Raw genomic sequence first — 24,615 nt, forward strand, 5'->3', positions numbered from 1 at the left:
TCAGTCAGTTAAGTGTCCAACTTTGGCTCAGGTCATGATCTCAAAGTTGATGAGTTGGAGCCCTGAGCCTGGAGCCTGATTTGGATTTTCTGTCTCCTCTCCCTTTCCCCCTTCCCTGCTCACACACTGTCTCTCTCTCTCTCTCTCTCTCCCTTAAAAATAAACATTTAAAATTTTTTATTTTTAATTGTTTTTATGTTTTATTTATTTTTGAGAGCAAGAGAGAGGGCACAAGCAGGGGAGGGGCAGAGAGAGAAGGAGACACAGAATCCAAAACAGGCTCCAGGCTCTGAGCTGTCAGCACAGAGCCTGACATGGGGCTCGAACTCACAGTCCTTGAGATCATGACCTGAGCCAAAGTTGGATGCTTAACCAATTGAGCCACCCAGGAGCCCCCCAAAAATTTTTTTAAGAATGTCTGCTAAAAGGGCACCTGGGTGGCTCAGTCGGTTAGGCATCCAACTCTTGATTTTGTCTCAGGTCATGATCTCACAGTTTGTGGGTTTGAGCCCCGCATTTGACTCCACGCTGGCAGCACAGAGCCTGCTTGGGATTCTCTGTCTCCCTCTCATCTCTCTTTCACAAAACAAATAAATAAAGATTTAAAAAAGAGGAATGTTCTGCTAAAACAGTAAAAGTTATTAATTTTGCTAGATTTCAACACTTGAGTGCATGCCTTTTTAATATTCTGTGTGATGCACTGGGACAGACACATAAGGCTAAATATTCCAGGTCATGTTACTCACATTTTGCTATCAGAAAACATAAGGCAAATAAATTACACGAAACATCTAAGTGAAAGCAGCTTACATTTCTTACAACTTTGAAATGAATCACAATGAAAAATAATGTAAACTTTAAAAGTATGAGCTAACACATTTAATTTCCTTAAGACCAAACAATCTCAGTCAAAAGGACCATGACAGTGATCAGCACCAAGATTTTCCCAAATGCAAGAGGTCCTTCACAGTATCTATGAAAACCAGTCACCAAATTCTTGCTTGAATACCGCCACTGCTCACTCTCTCCTCACAAGCAAACCATTTTGCAAGAACTCTAGTAAAAGATTTTTCATTCAGTGACAGAAGTCTGCAGCCATCCAACATCTTTGAATTGGCCCTAACTGCTTCATTAAGGTTGCCTGATATAGTAAAAAGCACAATGATTTAGGAAATTAGAAGCCCTCATTCAAGTTCCAGTGCACTCACATACTAGCAGGAAGACTTTGGGCAGTTTGCTAACCTCCTTGAGTTTCAGATTGTATGAATGGGGAGTACTAAGGCTATTCACTACACTCCAGCAATTGGTCTAAGGTTCAAAGAAGAACATGTTTAAAATGGTGGAACAGCATGGAAGGGTTTTTTTTTTTCACGTCTTGAATCCATGAAATACAGCCAGGTCAACACTAAACCATCCTGCACATCTAGAAAACTCATTTGAGGATTAACACAACAATCTGCACAGCCTGAACCACAGAATTCAGCAGATATGTGGCACAGAGAGGTGAACTGGGGGAGAGAGAAGCCGTGGAGTGCAGGGAACTGCACTGTGCAGGAAACGGTTTTTACTTGTGGAGAGAGGACAAAGATTGGGGGAGAGTATGAGAAAAGCACCCCCCCCCCCAAAAGCAGCTGGAGAGAAAGTGGAAAAGTGGAAACTGCTGCTGAGACTGAACAAAAAAGGGAGAAAGGAGAAAGGAGAGGGTTTAAATTCCATTAAGAGTCTATAAACGGGGAGGGCAGAGTCTGAAACTCCACAGCTGGATACCTGGTGGTGCTGTGATGGGAAGGGCGAATCCCCAGGATCAGAGAAGGAGGTCCACTGGGTCCTTGGACCACATGAGGAGAGTTGGGTCCCCTCCTGGGAGGACATTTGGTAGAGGCTGTGCGGCCTCCCCACAGGCAAACGTCCCAGCGGACCCCAGAGAACAGCCACATTTGCTGGTGCCGGCACAAGGACGTTAAGGGTGAAGTCCAGTACCAAATGTGTGTTGTGATTTTCCATAATCCCTGAAGTACTGCTGCTACACAATCGTGTTAACTTTTTCTGGAGCTGGCTGGCACCCAGCTGCGGTCTCTGGGAATCGGCAGCAGCACAGTCCCGCCTGGCCGGCACCTGGCCATTGCTCGGTGAGACCCTCCCCCAGAAGGTCTGAGCAGATGAAAGCCGCAGTCCCTCAGAAGTGAGGGATTGGGAAATACAGCCGTATCTGTGATAAAACTCAGAAGAAAGATGCCGCCTGGCAATCTGACGGCTTGGTCACAGTGTAAAAGTGGAGTGTAGATGGAAGCCAGAAACAGACGACGGGTGCCCGATTGCTGATCGAGAACAGACCTCTGCTACTAGAGACTGGTAGCTGGGGGACGCCATTTTCACCCCTCCAGCACATGCGCGCGCACACACCTACGAGCGCCACAATCTACCCGAGTAAGCTAAGCAGCACCATCTAGTGGAGAATGGAGCCATTACACTAAGCCATGCACAACGGGGCCAACCTCACTCTTGATGAACAGAAGTCTCTCTGCCTGCTTAGTTTACGGACTATATAAAGTGCTTCATAGTTCGATTTCTAGGGGAAAACGATGTAATTTCAATCATATTTCAATCTGTTTGCTGGTCCATCGATTCAATTTTTTTTTCTCTTTTTCATTGCTTTTTCTTGAATAAAGAAAAAATTTTTTATTTTCAATTTTTATTAAAAATATTTTTAACTTTTTTCTACTATACTTTTTACTTTATAAACTTCTTAAATTCTATTTTACTTCCCTCACTTCATTTTATTATATTTCATTACATTTTTTCAAATTTTCAAACATTTGTTTTTTCTTCTCTTATCTTTCCCTTTTTTCTCTAATATATCAAGTATCTTTCAACAACCAGGCCAAATGCACCTAGGATCTAGCATCATTTATTTGATTTTTTGTGTGTGTTGTTTTTAATTTTTTACCTGTAATCTTTTTTTTCTTATTACTTTTCTTCCTTCAAAATGATGAAATGAATTCACCCCAAAACAAAGAGCAGGAAGAAATGACAGCCAGGACTTAATCAACACAGATACAAGCAAGATGTCTGAAGCAGAATTTACAATCATGATAATATGAATACTAGCTGGGGTTGAAAAAAGATTAGAATTCCTCTCAGCGGAGACAGAGAAGTAAAAACTAGTCAGGATGAAATTAAAAAATGCTGTAACTAAGCTGCAAATGTGCGAGCACCTCAGTATATAAATCAATCGCAAACATAAAGAAACTCATTGATAATAATACCATAATAGTAGGGGACTTCAACACCCCATTTATAGCAATAGTAAGATCATCTAAACAGAAGATCAATAAGGACACAATGGCTTTGAATGACACACTGGACCAGATGGACTTAACAGATATATTCAGAACATTACATCCTAAAGCGGAATATACATTCTTCTTGAGTGCACATGGAACATTCTCCAGAAAAGATCGCATACTAGGACATAAATCAGCCCTCAACAAGCACAAAAAGATCGAGATCATACCATACATATTTTCAGAGCACAACACTATGAAACTCAAAATCAACCACAATAAAAAGTTTGGAAAGATAAATACTTGGGAGACCAAAGAACATCCTACTAAAGAATGAATGGGCTAACCAAGAAATTAAAGAGGAAATTAAAAAGTAAATGGAAGCCAATGAAAATGAAAACACCACAGCCCAAAACCTCTGGGACACAGCAAAGGCAGTCATAAGAGGGAAGTATATAGCAATCCAGGCCTTCCTGAAGAAGAAAGGTCTCAGATACACAACCTAACCTTACACCTTAAAGAGCTGGAAAAAGAACAGCACATAAAACCCTAAACCAGCAGAAACAGGAAATAATAAAGATTAGAGCAGAAATCAATGCTATCAAAACCAACCAACCAAACAGTAGAACAGATCAATGAAACCAGAAGCAACTTGTTCCCTATTCTATGGACCTAGAGCCCATGTGTGGTACCTCTGGTGTGGCTTAACCCCATCACTGGCTGAGGAAGGTGTTCCCGACGTCCAGTTCCTGGGCTCAGATTCAATACACTGATAATACTTTTTTTTTTTTTTTTACCCTACTTTTCCCCTATCAGACACGAGATCTTTCCGTCACCTCCACTCCAGGAAGAATTTCAGTACTGCCCTCTTCTACATGCCCAGTTGTTAGCCTGAAGCATGCACCACTGAGACTTAACTTCATCACCTCAATTACTGGAGTTATTATCTGGGTCTTGTCTAACCAGCATCCACCAGACTTCAATGCAGGCACCAAAATTCTAAGGGGAACCTGAGGCCTTGGAATAGCAACTTCCGATACCAAACTTTGTACCCTCACTTATTTGAGAGCTCTTGTCCCATTTTATGTCCTGTTACTGATAAAGAGATGCTTCTGTTTCTCAACTCATGTTCAGAACAGAGCTGACATTCTCCTTACCAAATACTTCCCTCACTTTAGAGAAAAGTTCTTATTTCCACCAAAGGAAGGAAGACAGTCTCTTTCTTTAAAATAAATGGTCTATATTATTAGTGGCACAATACCAAGGACAAAAAGACAAAAATTTTTATCTTTATAAAAATGCTAAGTAGAGAATACTGGCAGAGTAACAGAAGTCAGGAAATAAATCAGATTTTTCTCCTTTAAAACTGTCCGTGTTTTACTAAGGTTTTCCCACTTTCTCACTGAAACACTCGTTTGTATTGCACTGATAAACATGCGTTTCTTTCCATGTGATTCAGTATGCAATATATTTTATCCTGTGTGGCCACAATACTACAACCATGTTTACTAAAAAGGACAAAATTAATTTCTTAAAAGTTAAGCAATTTCTAGGGCACCTGGGTTGCTCAGTCAGCTGAGCATCCAACTTCAGCTCAGGTCATGATCTTACAGTTCATGAGTTTCAGAACTACATCCGGCTCCCTGCTATCAGGGCAATGCCTACTTCAGATCCCCTGTCCCCATTTGCTCCTCTCCGCTCACACTCTCAAAAATGAACATTTGGAGGACCTGGGTGGCTCAGTTGGTTAAGCATCCCAGTCTTGGTTTCAGCTCAGGTCATGATCTCATGGTTCATGGGTTCAAGCCCTGCCATCAGGCTCCGCACTGACCACATGGAGCCTACTTAGTATTGTCCCTCCCTCTTTGCCCCTCCCCCATTGGTTCTGTCGCTCTCTCAAAACAAACTTTAAAATAAATAAACACATTTAAGTTAAGCAATTTCTAAGACTGAGAAATCATCCTGGTAATGGTATAATGGTCCAATACCACATCTCTTTCACTTTAAAGTTTATAGATACTTGATCCTTAATATTTAGAAGAGGTATCACCAAACTACTGCCCCGAGCTGGCCATTTTCATTGCAAAAGACACATTCATTTAGGTATTATGTTTGTGCCAAGATGCAGAGCAGTTGCAAGACATTATATGGGCAGAAATATTTGTCTACCCTTTATAGACTTTACAGAAAGTTTGCCAACACCCAACTGAGAAACTATCTTTCAAAATTAAACTGCATACATCTTAACAGGTGGCATGAAACCTCTATGCCTCTTTTTAGGCACAAGAGATGGTCTCTATTCTTACTTTGCAACACATAGGTTTTATCTATTTTGCAATATGACTACAATTCATGCCAGTTTGCCCTTTTCTCGGACATTAAACATTAAAACGTAATTAAGGCTTTGATGACAAAAGTATATTCCCTATTGAAAAAGCATGCTTACATCTAAATAAAAATGCCATTACAGAATCATAAACCTCTTATGCTAAGGCTGGCACCTATAATCTATTTTCAAATCAACAACGTCACCTAGTCTCACTGAGCTTGCTCTATTAATATAATGTCCATTTAAGAACGGTAAGCCAAGGGGCATCTGGGGGCCTCAGTCAGTTAAGCATCCAACGTTGGCTCAGGTCACAATCTCATGGTTCGTGAGTTTGAGCCCTGCATTGGGTGCTCTGCTCTCAGAGCCTTCTTCAGACCCTCTGTCCCCCTCTCTTTGCTCCTCCCCTACGCGAAAGCACACTCTTAAAAACAAAAGAAGGTAAGCCAAAAGAAAGGTTCTCTTTCATCCCAACTCACCAGCCCATTATCTGTTCATTTTAGCATCCCAGAAAAAGGAAAGAGAAATGTAGTGGAGGTAGCTGGTCAAACTCGAGCTTACAACTGTTATTTCCACAAAAAGCATGATGTGTAGAATGCAATTCTTAAAGATTTGAAAGCACTGAACTCCATCTTTGTAATTAGTTCACAAGGACATGGTTTACCATTAAAAGTACAACGATTACATTTCAGGAAACTGGTGAACCTGACTTCAAATATTAAATCAGATCAAGCTTAATTTATAGCTGAAGATAATGCCAAAAAATGAAGCAAAGACTCAAATAGCTAAATTTTAGTTCACAGAGAACTCAACCAGATGTTTCTTGTCATATACAACCAATTAGAATAGGATCTGCCTGTGTAATCTAACATGTACTTTTAAAACGATACACTATATGTTCCTTGGACTTCATGTTGAATAACATGGTGTTAAGGAGTGAAGAAAATTAATTAAGCAGTGAAGCTAAAATTTACACAACAGCTACTGTGTGCCTAGGATTTACATCAGGTAGTCTACCTGATTTTTGTCCTCATAGTAACTCTTCAGGATATTAACATCTAAAAGCATTAGGTATCTGGATTAAAATCACAGATCCCAAGGTGCAAAGTCAGTTTTCAAACCTAAGTGTGACTATTTCCACCATACTACTACCTGTCAATGTTAGATTTCACCATTTTTTTAAAGCTTCCTAGTGACACCAATGTACAGACAAGTTTGGGAATCATTACTCCTTGGGCTCTTATGCATACCAATAGGATACTATTGCATTGAACATGCCACAGAAGTGTCCTTCCAAAAGATCTTAGCATTCGACATGCTATAAACTTCAATCATTGTGCCAGATTGTTTCTACAAATACCAAGGGTAAGTGGAGCGAAACTACAGGCTAAATTAAACATCATCAAATAACTAACTGCACAATTTATGGCTCTTAACAAGGAAAACCCAATTACAAAACCTTTTAAAGTAGGTACTGACTTACACTTTTCCAAGCTCTTAACTAAAAACTTTTCAGGTCCACGTGTCCCAAAGTGCCATATTTTATAACAATCGTATGTCTTTTGGATCATTTTTTTAAGTTCTAGCATGCAGTCCTAAAGCAAGGAAGTATCATCAAATAGCAAAATAGAATAAAGATTTGTTTGATATGCTCCACCCATCCCCTATGGCTAGGTGGCCACTATAACCTCCAGAAACAGAACTATTAAAGAGCCGTGAGGCGCCTGGGTGACTCAGTAGGTTAAGCGTCTGCCTTCAGCTCAGTCATGATCTCACAGTTCATGAATTCCAGCCCCACATAGGGCTCTTTGCTGTGTACACACAACCTGGTTCAGATCCTCTGTCCCCCTCTCTCAAAAATAAACCTCAAAAAAAAAAAAAAAAAAACACACCTTAAAAAAAAAGTAATATCCAGCTCTCAAATAGTGATATCCTATTATTTAAATAGCCCAAGCAATATAGCCTTAAGTTTATCATGTAATAAGCCAAAATAAAATTAAAATCTCATTAAAAAAAAAAAAAAAAAAACTTCTAAAGGGTGTGTCTTTCCTAATCCAGGTACCTAGATTCTAATAAGAGTACTTCTTAATCAAACATCTTTTATAAAACTTGTGAGTAGATTACGGAGCAATGAGAATGTGGTATCAGGTTAATTATAGGTTTTGGGGGGGGTCAAAAACAAGTCATTTCTGACATGTTACTAAGTTTAAAATATGTTCATATAACCATATTTTAACAACAGTATATAATAAACACTAGTAAAAGGAACTTAAAAGTATTTGTATATAGGAATCAGGCCCTTCAAGACAGTGAATTTTAATAGTTAATACAAATCTGATGTTATCAAATCAATATTATTTTTAGGTTAACACTTCTACATTTATTTCAACTTCAATAGAAATATTTATGGAAATATAAATTATTCTAGTCCTTATCTTAATATAAAGCAAATAAGATACAATTTTTGAAATGCTATTTTAAACCCATTACCATAAGATTTTTGTTCATTAATTACATTTCATACCAAAAAACAGGGGTAGCTGAGAGCAGGGAGGTAGTAGTAACAGGGAAGGATTACAAAGGAGGGAACACCAAAAACCTTCTGGGGGTGACATATATTGTTCACTACCTTGATTGCAGTGATGGTTTCACAAGTCAAAGGTTATCCAATTATATGCTTTAAATGTGTAGTTTATGTCAAGTTATACTTTAATAAAGTGGTTTGTAAAAAAATAACCTGCTACAGAGAAACTGAGTATGAAGCGGCCCAAAGTACTTTTTTTTCATACCTCCCTGGTCGATTTCAGAGTTCAACAATTCCACATCAGATGTACAGATGAACTAGTTTCTGTGCTGGTGAGCTCCATTTCAATTATGGTCCAAACTGTTTACTACCTACTCATTATTCAGACATCAAGTTAAAATTATGCTAAGCTTTAATGGTTCTATTGAAATACATGTATATGGATCCACCAGCTCAGTAACCAAACTTGTTGCAGCTATCATTTAATAAGTAGAATAACCACACGACCGTATCTTACCATGCTTATAAAAGGTAAACTACTAAACACATTCTTTATCAATGTGTGAATGCACGATAAACATTACTTAACTACTGATAAATGAGAATTAAGGCCAAAAAAATTTTTATCTGAATATAAAGCAGAAAATGCCAGAACATTTTTAAGAAATCTTTCCTGAAAGCTATTCCGTGGACACAGGTAGATTTTAATGTAAACCAAATTTCTCAGGTCCCTTCTAGCTTATGTTACCAAATACATTTTCCATCTGATAGATTTCATTAATCTGTTAACCAAATGGTGCAATCTAAGAGTCCCAAACATTCAATATGTGATACTGACAGAGCTTTGTCAAAACATAGCTCTAGTTCTTCTGTGGCCATAACACTACATTTAACTTTTGATGACTAGATTGCATTGTGGCATATTATATAGTAATTTAAAAGAGAACTTTAAGCTAGATCTAACACTTTGTTACCACTCTAACTCATCCTCTGGGTTTTGTGGGGTAAAACTGTGTTTTGTTTTGTTTTGTTTTTTAATTTCCCCATCACTATCAGTCTCAGTGTGAACAAAAAATCTGGCTTCTGTTGAAAGCTGGGGGGGTCTGGGCAGGATCCTGAGGTAGAAGCAGCAAAAAACACTGCAGCCTTCTGAGAAAATACAATTTAAAACATGAAAAAACTCTGAGAATTAGCTTAACCTGACCTAAAACCTACATTTTTGCTCTGAGATTACACTCTTTACAATCAACATATATTTAAACATGGATGGAAATGGGATGAGGGAAGCTAAAAGCAAATGCAGGTAAACAAAACCAGAAAAATCAAAATACAAATATACAGAGCCAAATTACTCTTCCAGTCAGCAATGAAACAAATGATTCTAAAAGTAATATGCAAGTGAAAAATAAAGTGACTGTTTAACATTCATTCATTTAATAAACTTGTTAAGCATTTGATAATAAAAAGGCTATTTTCCATTAACTTTCTTTTTCTAAACTAAGAAAGTAATCACTATCTTTAATAAAGAAAGTATAACTTTGTTTTAATAAGTAAATAAAGCACATTGTGTTTAGACACCAATACCTTGAACACTACAGAGAACGACAATCTTCTGAAAATCCAGTTTATTTTCCATGTGTGGACAGATCCAGTCAGTGTGATCAGTTTTTCTGCATGTGTAATAATTTATCAAAATAAGTTTTCCCACAAGACTCTTCCATCAAGTCTGAAAGTCCTGGTCTGACAACACACCCAAATAAAATTCTTGAAAATTGTCTCTTAAAATTTGGAAGAAAGTGTGTCAAGTCTTTCCTGTAAAGTTTACTGAACTACAAATGGCTAAAGAGCAATTTATGTTTTAAAAGGTGACTAGTACAACACTTGAGTTCAGGAAATTAATGTTTTAGTGCACTTTGCTCCAGTTTTAGCCAACATGCTACATTGTCCTTTGGGGGGGGGGGCGGGCGCACAAAGTGGACTTGAGGATTTCCATTGTACGAAAAGATATGACTCTGCAAGCAAACAGTGTAAGCTGCCTTTTTTCTTAAGACCTGGACATTTTAAGACAGAAGCTTTGCAAAACATTACACAATTTTTTATTATTAAATGAGAAAATCTCATTTGTTACATCGTCACATTGCTAGTCAGAGAAATGCTGCAGTGATGAAGATAGTCAATGTTGGATCAACCAAAGTCCTCATTTCTACAACATTCATTTACAAAGAAATAATGTTCAACACAGCCCAACACAACATTCTTGGTTTTCTTCATAGTGAAGTCCCTCAAAAAAATCATCTTCTAATGGGGTATTTTACTACATAAATTATAGTTCTTCATTTTTACAATTCACCCCAAACTGCATGAGAGATGTATCACACTAAAATTTCTAAAGCTGTTAGGAAATCCTTCACACATCGTCATCATCTGATGTGTCACTGCTACTTGTCTCTGTGTCATCATTCTCAATAGTGGGTTTGAAAGTGCTGTTTTTCCAGGGTCCAAACTTGAAGTCACAGATCAGGCCATTTTTCAAAATACCATTTTTCCTCAGACCATTCTTCTGTAACTAAAAGATCAAAAATAAGTAAATTAAATAAACAATCTATCCTCCAGGGGTAACTTCTAAATTAAAAATACTGTAATAATTCAAAGTAAACATGAATATATTAATAAAATTGTATTCTACCCTGAAAATCCCAGATGGTATCATTTCTGAAAAACTAGTTAAATATAGGTAATTGATCCAACTGTACTAAAAAATATTTCCCAGGAATAAACCTTTACCTTTGAGAGAACCACAATTAACATCTATCAAACCAAAAAATAAGTAAAATTAGTGTGTATTAGCATAGTAGAAAGAACATGGATTGTAGATACAGACAGGGTGAGTGCCACTATCACTTGTTAAGGCACTAATAAGCATTCCCAAATTTTCATTTCCTTAAGTGAAAGCTGTAATAAATACCTTCAGATGTTAACCAGAAAATAATCAGCAGCCATTAAAGCTTTAGCTGTTTTTATTATTCTGACCAAACTAGGCTATTAACACACCCTATAAACCGCTTTATTCACACTTTGCAGAATTAGAAGAATACTAACTATTCCAGTACTAAGTATTCAAGTTAAGGTGCACAAAATAACAAAATCAAATAGAACCCTTTGCTTAACCGAAGACATTCTGATACTAGGGGGAAAAAACTAGTCTTTTCTTTCTGAAAATGAGAAATCAGAAATAAAAGGGTTAGTATGGTAATAAATAAGAACAGGGTCCAAAGATCACATATGGGGGGGGGGGGATCCAAATTGGAAGCAATTAAAAGACACAAAATTAATAGTGCTAACATATACTCTATTAACTCTGGTCTTTTGAATTTCTTTAATGGAAAAAGAGACTCTGGAAATTTACACCAAAATCCCTAAATACAACCTTCTATAAGACCAAATCCAGCTACATAATATTATTGGAAACTGTCTTTAAGTTTGACACTCTAGAGGGCTTCTTTTTTTTTAATTGTATTAGGTTAGGTTCCAAATGACAAGGGCTGCTTACATGATAGCTACTTTTGTTACAGACCCGACAAACAAGAGATAACAAGTCTAGAGTCTTAGCCTTCAATTTTCCTTTTACCCTATTTAATTCTCTATTTTCCATAGCAGATTTTCTTTCCCACCTAAATTCTACAGTTTGAACTTATCTTAAAATTACCTTCCCCTTCACTTTGAACAAATAACCTCCTACCATCTTTACTGAGAAAAGCCAAGGCCTATGTATGTATCCTCTGGTATTCTCAGCCACTGTGATGACTACAAATTTACAAATACACTCTGTCCCTTTTTTAAAGGTACACCTTTCCCATCCCCCAAAGTTCTATCCTTGCTTTTCACATAGTTATCATCAACGCTGCCTAATCTTACCACACCTTGCAATCAGCTGCAGAATATTGATGATAAAAAAAACAAACATACATGTATTTTCTCTAAATGTCTGCACTGGCCCCAAGAACATCTTAGTGTGTTCTTTTTAAAAATCTCCTTTATTTCTGTTGATAATCAAACAATAGTCGGCTCATAGGTTGAAATTTCAAATCCTGCTGATTCTATTTCAGATCTTAGTCTCATCAAGACCATTTCTTACTATCATTCCTCTACTTTAGGCCCTCATTTATCCCTCCTCTAATTACTACAATATATTCCCAACTGATCATCCTGATTCTAGTTTTCCAGGGTACACTTCACACTACACCTGTACTTCCTCATGTACAAATGACTGTTTCACATCCCTAAAAAACCTTCAGAACTTTCTGGCATGGCATACAAGCACCTTTATAACAGGACCCCAATGTATTTTCCAACCTTGTATCTTGATTAAACTCCCAGAATATGATATCAGCCAGATTTGGGCTCAACTTCCAACTCTACTACTAATAAACTGTTACCACCAAGAGAAAATTATACAACCTCTGTGCACCTTAGTTTCATCATCTATACAGGACTACTATCAGTGCCTACTTCATACAAATGCTATAAAAATACACTTAGCACAACAGCTAGAAGGCATTAAAAGTTCATATAATTTTGGGGTGCCTGGGTGGCTCAAGCAGTTAAGTATCCAACTTCAGCTCAGGTCATGATCTCACAGTTCGTGGTTGAAGCCCCGCATCAGGCTCTGTGCTGACAGCTCAGAGCCTGGAGCCTGCTTCAGATTCTGTGTCTCCCTCTCTCTCTGTCCCTTCCCTGCTCATGCTCTGTCTCTGTCTCAAAAATAAAAAAAAAAAAATTTTTTTTTAATTTTAAAAAGAGTTCATATAATTTTACTTAAATTAGAAGGCCATGTTACTTATTCAAATAAGAGCACTTTTGAGAATGAAAGTGAGCACTTGCTATTACTAACTATAGCAGAATAACAAACTAGGATTCCCTAGAATAAACCAGGACTTAACACTTACCCTATTACTGTTACCATAATCTTTCATTAATAACTTTTCTGCCCCATGCTCCAACAACTGTGAATCCCAACATACATTCTACTCTTTTTGCCTTTGTTCACGCCTTGCAAAAGGAATGTCATTCCCTCATCTTACCTGTCAAAGGCCAATTCAAATCCAACTCCTCAGATACACTCTCCCAAAATACAACTGGAATTAATGCCTAGATTAATCCTAGGAATAGAAGTTCTATGTGGGCAAAAATCTTGTGGTTTTCCATTCTAGGTCAGGGCCTGGCATGCAGTAAGCACTCAAGAAACATCTGATGGATTTACATGACACGTATGCACGCATGCTGGCTCTCCCTCTCTCTCTTGCCCTCACCTTAAATATTTTGAAAACTATCACATTCTGCTTTATGTGGGAACACTTCTTACCCTCATTTAATTGTCACTCTATGAAGAAGCTCATCTATGTAAAGTCCATAACATCTCGGGCATAGTGATTATTTTGTGTTTGAGAAATTTAAAAACAGGAGCTTGAAATCAGATGCTCCTATGTTATCAAATAAAATATAAATCCTTTTATTAGCAGTATCAAGCCCTAATGATTTTTCAGGCATCTACATGTCAAATGAGAGGTAATCGTTAATATCGTATTAACAGACGTATCCACGTCCTTATCATCGGTTCCGAAAAATTTATACTTACATGCCACTGCTCTCCAACATACAGTATGCACAAAATTCTTATGTCATATTTTATTACCACATTTTTAGTAAGATTTTCTCTACCTGCCCCAGTTATGACAATGTTTAAAGCCAACTATCTCAGTCAGACAGTATTTGTATTCTTTGAAACTACTACCTTGTACTTATCACGAGGTTACAGCACCTGGTAGATTTCTCTTGATGGCCTTTTCCTAGTTCAGAACAAATTGTTTAGAGAGATTCACAAACTGGTAAATCCATACAATGGACTAGTAACTCACCAAACATGGGTGAGTTTCAAAAGCATGAAAGTGGCCAAATCTATGACTATATAATTAATGCTTGGTTCAATTACTAAAAACATTCTAGAAGCAAGCTATGGTGACATAAAACAAATCAACGTCCGCCAGGGACTGGAACTGGAAGTAAAAGAACTGAATGCAAAAAGAGATGATGTTTACACAACTATATACACCTGTAAAAACTCAGCCAACCATACACTTAAAGTCAAACTTCTATATGTAAAATATATAGTACAATAAACTTGACCAAAAACCCTTCACAACTATCACCCATCATTAACTTCATAACGATGTTGTGAACAACACATGGCTCAGTAAGAACTTCTGAATAAAAAATTTAAATTCTGAAGAAATATAAAAATGGAAAATAAGTAAAATTATCTGTTCACAGATGACATGACCTTTTATGTAGAACACCCTCAAGATTCCACACAAAAACTGTGAACAAAAATAGCAAAGCTGTATACTGATCCATACACAAAAGTCAGTTGTGTTTCTGTAACAATAAATAATCTGAAAAGGAAATTAACAATTCTATTTACCATAGTATTAAAAAGGTAATACTTAGGAATAAGTGTAAAGAATAAACTTAACCCAAGAAAGCAAAAAATTTCCACAAGACAAATATAAATCATTGCTGAAAAATTTTTAAAAAGACCAATAAATGTAAGGGCATCCTATACTCCTGGGTTAGAAGACTATTACTAAGAAGTGAATATTACATCCAAAGCCATCTACAGGTTCAATGCAATCCCTAGCAAAATCCCAAAGGTATTTTATGCAGAAACAGTAAAACTCATCCAAGACTGATATGGAATCTCAAGGGATTCCAAATCACCAAAACAATCTTTAAAAACAACAAAGTTGGAGGTTTCATGCTTTCTGATTTCTAAACTTATTACAGACTTGCAATCATCAAAACAATGTGGTACTGGCATAAAAACAAAGACCAATGGGGCACCTGGGTGGCTCAGTTGGTAAGCATCTGACTTCGGCTCAGATCATGATCTCACAGTTTGTGGGTTCAAGCCCCGCATCAGGCTCTGTGCTGACAGCTCGGAGCCTGGAGCCTACTTCAGATTCTGTGTCTCCCTCTCCTCTGGCCCTTCCCCTCTTGAGCTCTCTCTGTCTCTCTCTCTCTCGCTCTCTCTCTCAAAAATAAACATTAAAAAAAAATTTTTTTTTTTTTTAAAACAAAGACCAATGGAACAGAAAGTCCAGAAATAAATCCCTTCATATACAGTCGATCCTTGAACAATGCAGGAGGGGTCAGGAGCAACAACTCCCCTCCTAACACAGCTGAGAATCCATGTATGACTTTTGACTCCCCATACTTAATTACTAATAGCCTATTGTTGACTGGAAGCCTTACAGATAACAAAAAGTCAATTAACATATTTTGTATGGTATATATTAGACATAGTACTCTTATAATAAAGCTAAAGAAAACATTAAGACAATCATAACAGAAAATACATGTATATTACTGTGAAGAATGTGCATATAAAATGGGACACAGGCAGTTGAAACCTGTGTTGTTCAAGAGACAATGCATACTCAAATGATTTTTGACAAAGTTTTGAGATATCCACATGCAAAAGAATTAAGGTAGTCCTTGCAACACAAACAAAAAACTAACTAAATGGATCCAAGATCTAAATGTAAGAACCAAAACTACAAAACAATAAGAAGAAAACACTCATGACATTAAGTTTGGCAATAATTTCTGGAATATGACAATAACAGTACAGGAAACTAAAGGAAAACAAGAGATAAACTGGACTACATCAAATTTAAAGCTTCTTTGCATCAAAGAATACAATCCAAAGAGTAAAAAAGGCAAACTACAGAGTATGAGAAAATTATTTGTAAATCATAGAAGATTGAAAATCCACAACACATACAGAAATGCCACAACTCAGCAACAACCTGATTTAAAAATGGGCAAAGTACTTGAATAAACATTTCTCCCAAGAGGATACACAAATGACCAGTAAGTACACGAAGAGTCAACATCAACTAACCAATACAGAAGTGCATATCAAAACCACAAAGAGATACCCACTTAACAACCATTAGGATAGCTACTAACCATAAACAAACAAACAAATTCTTGAGCACCAATGGTGGGAATGTAAAATGGTATAGCTACAGTGGAAAAATAGTATGGTAGTTCCTCAAGTTAAACACAGATGACCATATGATCTAGCAATTCCAATTCTATCAAACATTTCCTAATACTCTTTCAAAAAGGAAACTATGGAGACAAAAAAAAAAAACCAGGATGTGTTAGAGCATTAAATATTCTTATGTAAGGAAAAGGTAAAAGGTGAAGCCATCTGGGAAGCTACTTATGTTTTCTATTTTTTATCCCTATACTATTTTTTTTAAAAAAGTCTGGAACATGACAAATCATAGACATATTATTTACACTTATTCCCAAGCACTGCAGACCTGTTTAAAACAAAAGCAATTCCGGGGTGCCTGGGGAGTCTCTGTCTCTTGGTTTTGGCTCAGGTCATGATCTCGCAGTCTCACAAAGAGCTCCACACTGTCAGTGCAGTCTGACCTATGCTGTGATGGCTAATAAATTCCTAAGTAGGAAATTACTTAAAAAATGCTTAATGTAATATGTTGTTCTCATTAAGAAAAGGCAATTTAAAATGAACCTGTATGATTCAGGTCCTCTTACCTGTTCACTAATAACTTGGAATTCTCTCATTTCATCCTCAGTTAAGGGAGCACACGTTTCATCATTTTCACTGTCTTCTTGCCAGCCCATCTCCTTTAATAATCTGAAAAGAGGACAGGAAATAAGTAAATGAGAGCTTCTCCCAAGTAAGATAATTCCACTTACATTATGTGCAAGAAAACACCATCCAGATCCATTACACACAGTCCTCAAGATACATAAAGAGCCTTTTTACTCTGTTTTTGAATCTTTCTGAAAATGAACCAGTAAGGTTAAACCCCAATAAGATTCAGAATAAATTGCACAATTGCTTTACCTTGTTGTCAGAGGTTCTCTAGGCTGGAAATTTGCAAAAGGGTCTCTAGACACTGAAAAAATTTTGCTAAATTCTTACACTAAAAGTAAAAGCAATACTCCTCATTTTCCTTAACACCACAACAATCCATCACATTCTTAGCTACTCATTAAGTTTTTTACTTTGAAGACAAAAGACTGGGTTATGTAACCCCCTACTTTGCATTTTATACTGTATTTTTCTGTTGATACCACCTGTAATCAACCTTAACACATAATTCAATTTGAAACTGGCATTATGCTCTACAATAACAGAAAGACAACTTTTTTAAACACTCTTAACTAGGATCCAAGTAAGTAAAATCATAAGGTTATTCTCTTTTCCTTCCATGTTTTAAAGAAAATACCTCCATCTTAGGCAAAGAGAATCCCAAAGGGGAGAGAGGGGGAACCAACCACTTTCTCCACTCAGGTAAACACCACCACCATAGTCATAGCTGATGCATCTGACTCAACAATTTCAAAGTTTCAGCCTCTTATATATATATATATATAGTATGTATTGGTCGGTTAATAATTTGTTTTCTAATAATTATGTGTCTTAAATATTTGTTACTCTATCTATGACTACCCATCTTTCAACTTGAGCCTGCCACAAGAGTCCTGTACCTTTTCAAATAATCTCAGAATATCAATGTTCAGAGAATCTGAATACAATTTAACACTACACTCATATTCTACATGTAAAAAGATCAAGATCACTGAAGTAAAATAATTTGCCTACCTGACAGCAAAGAAGGAAACAGAATTCTGGTTTCCAGCTTCCCAAGTTAGTATATATTGTACCAAACCCTCTAGACCAAAATGTCATAATCATCGTTAATTACTATCCTTTTAATCACTTAACACTTCTTTTCCAACACAGTCTTCACTCTTTAACCTAGATGGCTTCCCTGTGGAATGGTATTTTCATTCCCAATGCCATCCAGTCCAGAGTCTACATATTTAGATTGGTAAAGCAATCTAACTACTTTTGCTAGATACTCACTTGTCTCACTATTAAAAACTGCATGTTAACCAAACAATAATGCAAACAAAACAAGTCATTTCAAACTGTATAAAAGACAAGTATTCCTAAATGTCCATTCTCACATCTTTCCGCTTCCAGAGGGTGTAACTGTTAACTGTTCCTGAAATAGCTTTCAAAACAAATAATTTTCCCCACAGTTAGGAATATACTGTGACGGTAATTTGTACCTTTACTTCTCATTAGTGTTTCTCCTTGTGCTGTTTCAAACTACTACCAAATCACCCTTACACCACTTTCACAATAACTACATACTAAGTGTTTCTAATGGCTTTCCACTTCCTCAAGAACAAACTCCTTAACTTTTACACCATGACCACAAATTCAAATTCCTTACATTAGAAAAAGCATAGGTTTAGAAGCAGAAGACTTGGGCCACAAACAGGTAAAGAACAAAGGTAAATTCCTTCACTTCCCTGAGCTATTTCTTCATCTGAAGCAATGACAGTGCTTGACTAATCTGGAAGGCCCTGCCTCTTCAACATCATCTCTAATTCCATTAAGGACTATACTCTCCTGTCAAGATACTCCACTCCTTGCTCCTAAAACAAATGAGATTATGTATTCAACCCTAAACATCCCTTCATACCCTCTTCTTCCAAAATGACTACCCAGTTATCCACATTAATAAGATAATGTTTCACCTTTAAAGATTTAATTTAGCTCTGAATTACAACTTTCTGACTGGTACTCAAGCTATGAGATTTACCCCAAACTCCCCCTGAATTTCTCTGGCACTCATTTGTGCTAATTCATTTGATGCTTTTAACAACAATTACCCCCTCTAACATTCAAGCTACCTTCACTATCTGGATGATATATTGAAACTTGACAACTGGGGCACCTGGGTGGCTCAGCTGGTTGAGCATCCAACTCTTGGTTTTGTCTCAGGTCATGATCTCACAGTTTCTGAATTCAAGCGCCACATGTGGCCCTGTTCTAACAGCACAGACCCTGCTTGGGATTCTCTCTCTCCCTCTCCCCTTCCCCCATTCACACTGTCTCTCTCTCTCTCTCTCTCTCATAATAAATCAACTTAAAAAAGTAATTAAGAAACTTGACACCAAATTAAAAATACCGTATTTTTCCTATTTTACATTTTCTATAACTTTTCATTTTATATTTTAGTTTACACATGTGAGCAACACAATCTTCATCCTTGTGATCTGTATCGCTGACACCTGGTTTGTTAAATTCAATTAATGTAAATACTTAATATGCACACAACTTAAGAACCAAAGTTTACAGGAAATCTAAAGCCATGGAAAAGAAATACCACCTCCTTTTCAAAGAAATAAAAATCCACATCTAGAAGAAGCCATTAACTTTGTTACCTAAAAAATGTATTAATATATTATCTGTGGAACACATACACAACATATACTATATTAAGCAGAAAGAAAACTCAAGCTAAAAAATTCTGGCTTCCACTCAGGTCATGATCTCAAGGTTCAGGAGATCAATCCCTGGATTGGGCTCACTGCACCAAGCCCACCTGGGATCCTCTGACCCTCCCCCACTCACCCTCTCAAAAATGAATAAACATTTTAAAAAGTTAAAATGTTTCCAAAGTAGTAGTAGGTTTACTTCTTTTTACTGACTTGGAATTCTTTTTAGAACACACAACATTTCCACAAAATAATATTAGATCTTAAAAAAAAGACATATATATAATGAAATATTCATTTAAGTAGTCATCATTGATAATCTCCTTATGCAGCATGGGTTCCCACCCATCCCCGCTACAGCTTATTCCAATTTAGAATGTTCTCTTCTTGCTCTATTTAGCTTGGTTCCTAAACCCTATTCTCTCCATTTTCTCCTGTTAATCACCACCAGAGGACCAAACTGTATTGAGGTGTGGAACTTCAAATCTCTCTTCCCGGAGTCTTCATGAATCAAAGAAACCACCAAAATACTTCCTACACTAAATAGGTCTGCAAATGAAGAAATAATAATGAAGTGTTAAAATTAAAACACTCATTATAGGTATCGGGGTTATCAAGAATATTTTCAAACAAGTATGGCTCAACTTTCTTTTGCTACAAAATACTGAAGGCATATATAAAAACCAAAAGGCATTAAGTTTCAACTTTTTTTTTTACCACAGTCTTAAGAGATTTTATAGGTAAATAATTTACCTTTATTTTATCGCCTATACTTTATCTCCCCTAAAAGAAAACTCATCTTTTACTATCATTAGAACGTCTGGTTTGTATACTTTCCTTTCTATGGACAAGACTTCTTTTCTATCAACTGAGTAGAAATATTTAAAGGACTACTGGTAAAAATGGAAAGTGGAAAAAACATCTTTGGGTACTAACAAAGCAGAGTCTAATTAGGTGTGCCCATGTGACCAATCAACTTCATTCCTAGTAATGTTTTATACACACTTATACAAATTTTTACGGATATAAATACAAGGATGATCGCACCAGCACTACTTACAAAAGAGAAACAGAGAGAGGGATCCCTGATAGAGAAATTGTGTCACAAATTATACCTATACTACAGAACAGTACCTTCAAAGGGGGTATATAAGATGATATACTAGAATAATGGGAAAAAATACTGGAATGTCTACTTATGCCTATCTTCTAAAAAAGGAATTAATGCTTACTATTATTTTCTGCATCACAGGACATTGCAGACATTACTCAGCCTAATCTCAGTCACAATCTATATAGTATGAGGTAAACGGGAATTCTACAACTGGGGTGGGAATAAAAAGTGTAGTTACTGATCCATTCATACTAAATGTACAGTAATAAAATATAGTTTGCCCAAACAAGGAAATTTATAGATATTACCCAGTTAAGTCAGCTCGAAATTTATCTAGCTAAATTAACTCTCATCAAAAGGGCATTTGCATTTATCATAAGCCAATTAAATTATTTTAAGGAAAAATGAAGTCCAAGTTAGTATGGGATTATAAAAATCAAAACAAATGCCTGTATTCTAATATACAATAGTTACAGCTGCCATCTAAAAAGAGCAGAACATACTTTGGTAAAAGGGAACCAAAATCATCAGGACAATAAATAATAATGAACTGGGCCAAAAAGACCAAAGACTTAAAGGAGTCTTTAATATAAATTTTTAAGTTATTCCACAGTAGGTATAGCCCACTTCCCCTTGTCTTAGAATTAAATGAAATTCTCTGAGAAATGGCATTAAACCAAACACAAAGTCAAGTTGATCACTAAGGCAGTTAACAAGTATCACTTGACACTTAGCCTGGTCCCAGAAGGTGTTAAGAATTTTTAGTCAACAACAATTCAAGGGCACCTGGGTGGCTCAGCTGGTTAGATGTCCGGCTCCTGACTTCTGCTCAAGTCATGATACCACAAATCTATCAGTTGGAGCCATTCAAACTATCTTGATGATATAACGAAACCTGACAACTGGGGCACCTGGGTGGCTCAGTCAGCTGAGCGTCAGACTCTTGGTTTTGTTTGGGTCAGGTCATGATCTGCAGGTTCCTGAGTTCGAGCCCCTCGTGGGACTTTCTGCTGACAGCACAGAGTCTGCTTGGGAATTTCTCACTCTCTCTCTGCCCCTTCCGGCCCAACTGTCTCTCCCCCTCAAAATAAAATAAACAAAATTTTTTAAATTTCATCTTACACAAAGCAGTTGCAGACTAATACATGATGATACAACTGCATATATTAGCATTTTCTTGCTTTAGAAGTTGTACTGGCAAACTGCATAAATATGTATGGAATCAAGCTTTTAAAAATGAAAACTGTAGACTGAACAGTAATCTAAAATAATCCTAGTATCTATGGCAGAAGAGCTTAAGTTTTGGTGCCATAATTTCTCCCTTCATGGAGGAGTTAAATCAGTTGAAGTATATTTCTGTAACACAACTAAAGTCTTCTTTTAAAATTAAAACAAACAAAACAATCAAAAGCAATTAAGCAGAAGGCCACAAATCTTTCATTTACTAATGCTAAACCATGTGGTTTATTTCAAGACCACATGAAGGGTAAGGCATTTCTACAAAAAATACCTGTTCTTAACTATAGAGTTATGGGAAGGCCGGGAGAGTAAGGGGGGAGGCAGGACAAACATTCACTCACTCTTTCACACACACACACACACACACACACACACACACACACACACACAAATTGGTAAAAGGGCTTCATCAAAAGTTTTTTATTTCAAACAGTACCACTGAGACAGTGAAAAGACAACTCACAATGGGAAAAGATACCCGCAAATTATGCCTATGATTCAGGACTTATTTCAACAGAAGTTTCTTCAAAAAAGACACACAAATGGCTAATAAGTACTTGAAAAGATGTTCATCACTGTCAGTTTTAAGGGAAATGCGTATTAAAGATACCTCTTATTATCCACATGTTAAAGATACCACAAAAAGATAGCACTTCATTTCATTTCCATTACAATGGCTAAATTAGGGATACCTAGATGGCTCGGTTGGTTAAGTATCTGACTCTAGGGGCCAGCTCAGGTCATGATCTCACGGCTACCCAACTTGTGCTATCTCTCTCAAATAAAACTTAAAAAAAAAATTAGAAAAAAAAAGAATGGCTAAATTACAGGCAGATGGTAACAAATGGTGGTGAGAATATGGAGAAACTGGAACCTTCATATAATGCTGATGAGAATGTAAAACAGTACAGTCATTTTGGAAAATAGTTTGGCAGTCTCAAAATGTTAAACATATCAATTCCACTCCCAATACCTACCACCAAAAGGACTAAAAACATGTCAGTACAAACACTTGTACATGAATGTTCAGAGCAGCATCATCAATAAGTACAAACAACTCAATTCTCATTAAAATTAATGAACAAAATGTGATAGAACCATATAGTGCACTGTGAATAAAGATAGTGACACATGCTACAATATGAATCTTGAAAGCATATGCTAACTTAAAGAAACCAGACATAAAACACCAAAGTATGATTCTACTTCTATAAAATATCCAGCAAAGGCAAATCTATAGATACAGAAAGGAGACTGGTGGTTACCTCGGACACAGAAAAAAGAGAGGAATAAATGCAAATGAGCACAGATTTCTCTTAGTGGAGATAAAATTGTGTTGACAGTTGCACAACTTTGAATATACCAAAAATCATACAATTGTACACTTAAAATGGGGGAAATTTGTGGTAAATAACTCAATGAAACTGTTAAATAGATCACAACGTTTCCATACTAATATCAAAATCCTGTAAAGAACACAAAGAAAAGAATAAAAATGAATACTAACCGGTGTTCTGCCTCAAGCGAACTTGAAAGAACATCAGTTTGTGGGAAGGTTGAAGACCGAATGATCTGCTGGGAGATTACTGAGGCATTGCCATTCTCTTGTGGAATTTCATTTTCATCGAAGTTTCGGTTTATATCCCTTTCTTGGTGAGTACTATTGCTGTTATGCAAATTAAATGAGTCGTCATCCTGGTTTAGGGGGAGTTAAAAAAAAAGAATCAGATAGAGAATACAATTGCTAAAAATTTTAATAGACTCTTGTTACATTTCCAGACAATACATAAATGTTATAATCATTAAATTTAGGAGACATTCTCAGACCATGTAAACTTAAGCTGTGAAGGATACCCCAAAGCTTTCCAACTATTTCTTCATGACTATTCAACAAAGGCAAATCAAAAGGATGAAGATAGGCAATGTGGAAAACAGAAAAAAACATTTTTGCACAGGAACACCAGAATGAGCAAAAACTGCTTCAGAAAGAAAGTCATTCTTTATGCAAATAAACAAACTAGTGTTGCTTTCAGGAAGATGATTATTTTGATAAAGTTTATTCAAAGGTCTTAAATGATTATTTGTCTAAATAGTTCAATGACATGTTAATGTCAAACCAAGAGTTACTACAAGTTCAATTACCTTCTCTGAGCCAGCATGACTTTCATCTTCGTGTTCCTCTTCTACTCTATCCCTTTTCAATGCTTTCAAAAATTCACTCTTCTTATCAGTGCGCATACGTGTCAGTTTGGTTAGACGAGGTTGCTGATTAAGTTTGTCAACAGGTGAAGAGGAATTTGAGCGATTACACTAGAAAAAATTCAGAAATATTAATAAACATGTAGACAAAGCGTATCAATATAAAGTTCACAACTACCACAACTTCCTATTTCATCTTTATTCACAATACAAAACTGATTTTAAGTCTATTTTCTTCTATACCTGTATGTTTTATCTACCCCAGGGAATGAGCAGATTTTCTTTCTTCTTTTATAAATTTTTTTTTTAACATTTATTCATTTTTGAGAGACAGGGAGACAGAGCGTGAGCAGGGGAGCAGCAAAGAGAGAGGGAGACACAGAATCCAAAGCAGGCTCCAGGCCCTGAGTTGTTGGCAGAGCCCGATGTGAGGCCTAACTCACGAACCGCGAGATCATGACCTGAGCTGAAGTGGGACACTCAACCGACTCGGCCCCCCAGGTGCCCCAAAACACTTTTCTTTAAAAAAAAA

The 24,615-nt window shown here is 36.6% G+C and overlaps 1 protein-coding gene across 3 annotated transcripts in view; it reads right to left on the bottom strand.

Moving 5' to 3' along the window:
* Nucleotides 1-9,164: 9,164 nt before the first annotated feature.
* The window catches only part of GPBP1 (GC-rich promoter binding protein 1), a 74,678-nt gene continuing 59,227 nt past the window's right edge, over nt 9,165-24,615 (bottom strand). For all 3 annotated transcript variants that reach the window (XM_040452762.1, XM_040452771.1, XM_040452753.1), the window contains 4 exons: nt 24,027-24,194; nt 23,392-23,579; nt 16,763-16,865; nt 9,165-10,700 (listed from right to left, as the gene is read on the bottom strand). In XM_040452762.1, coding sequence (XP_040308696.1) covers nt 10,542-10,700; nt 16,763-16,865; nt 23,392-23,579; nt 24,027-24,194 — 618 coding nt within the window. In that variant the 3' untranslated portion in view covers nt 9,165-10,541. The remainder of the gene's footprint in view (nt 10,701-16,762; nt 16,866-23,391; nt 23,580-24,026; nt 24,195-24,615) is intronic.

The sequence above is a fragment of the Herpailurus yagouaroundi genome, unplaced genomic scaffold (assembly GCF_014898765.1).
Source record: "Herpailurus yagouaroundi ecotype Mexico unplaced genomic scaffold, PumYag 29, whole genome shotgun sequence".
Lineage (NCBI taxonomy): Eukaryota > Metazoa > Chordata > Mammalia > Carnivora > Felidae > Herpailurus > Herpailurus yagouaroundi.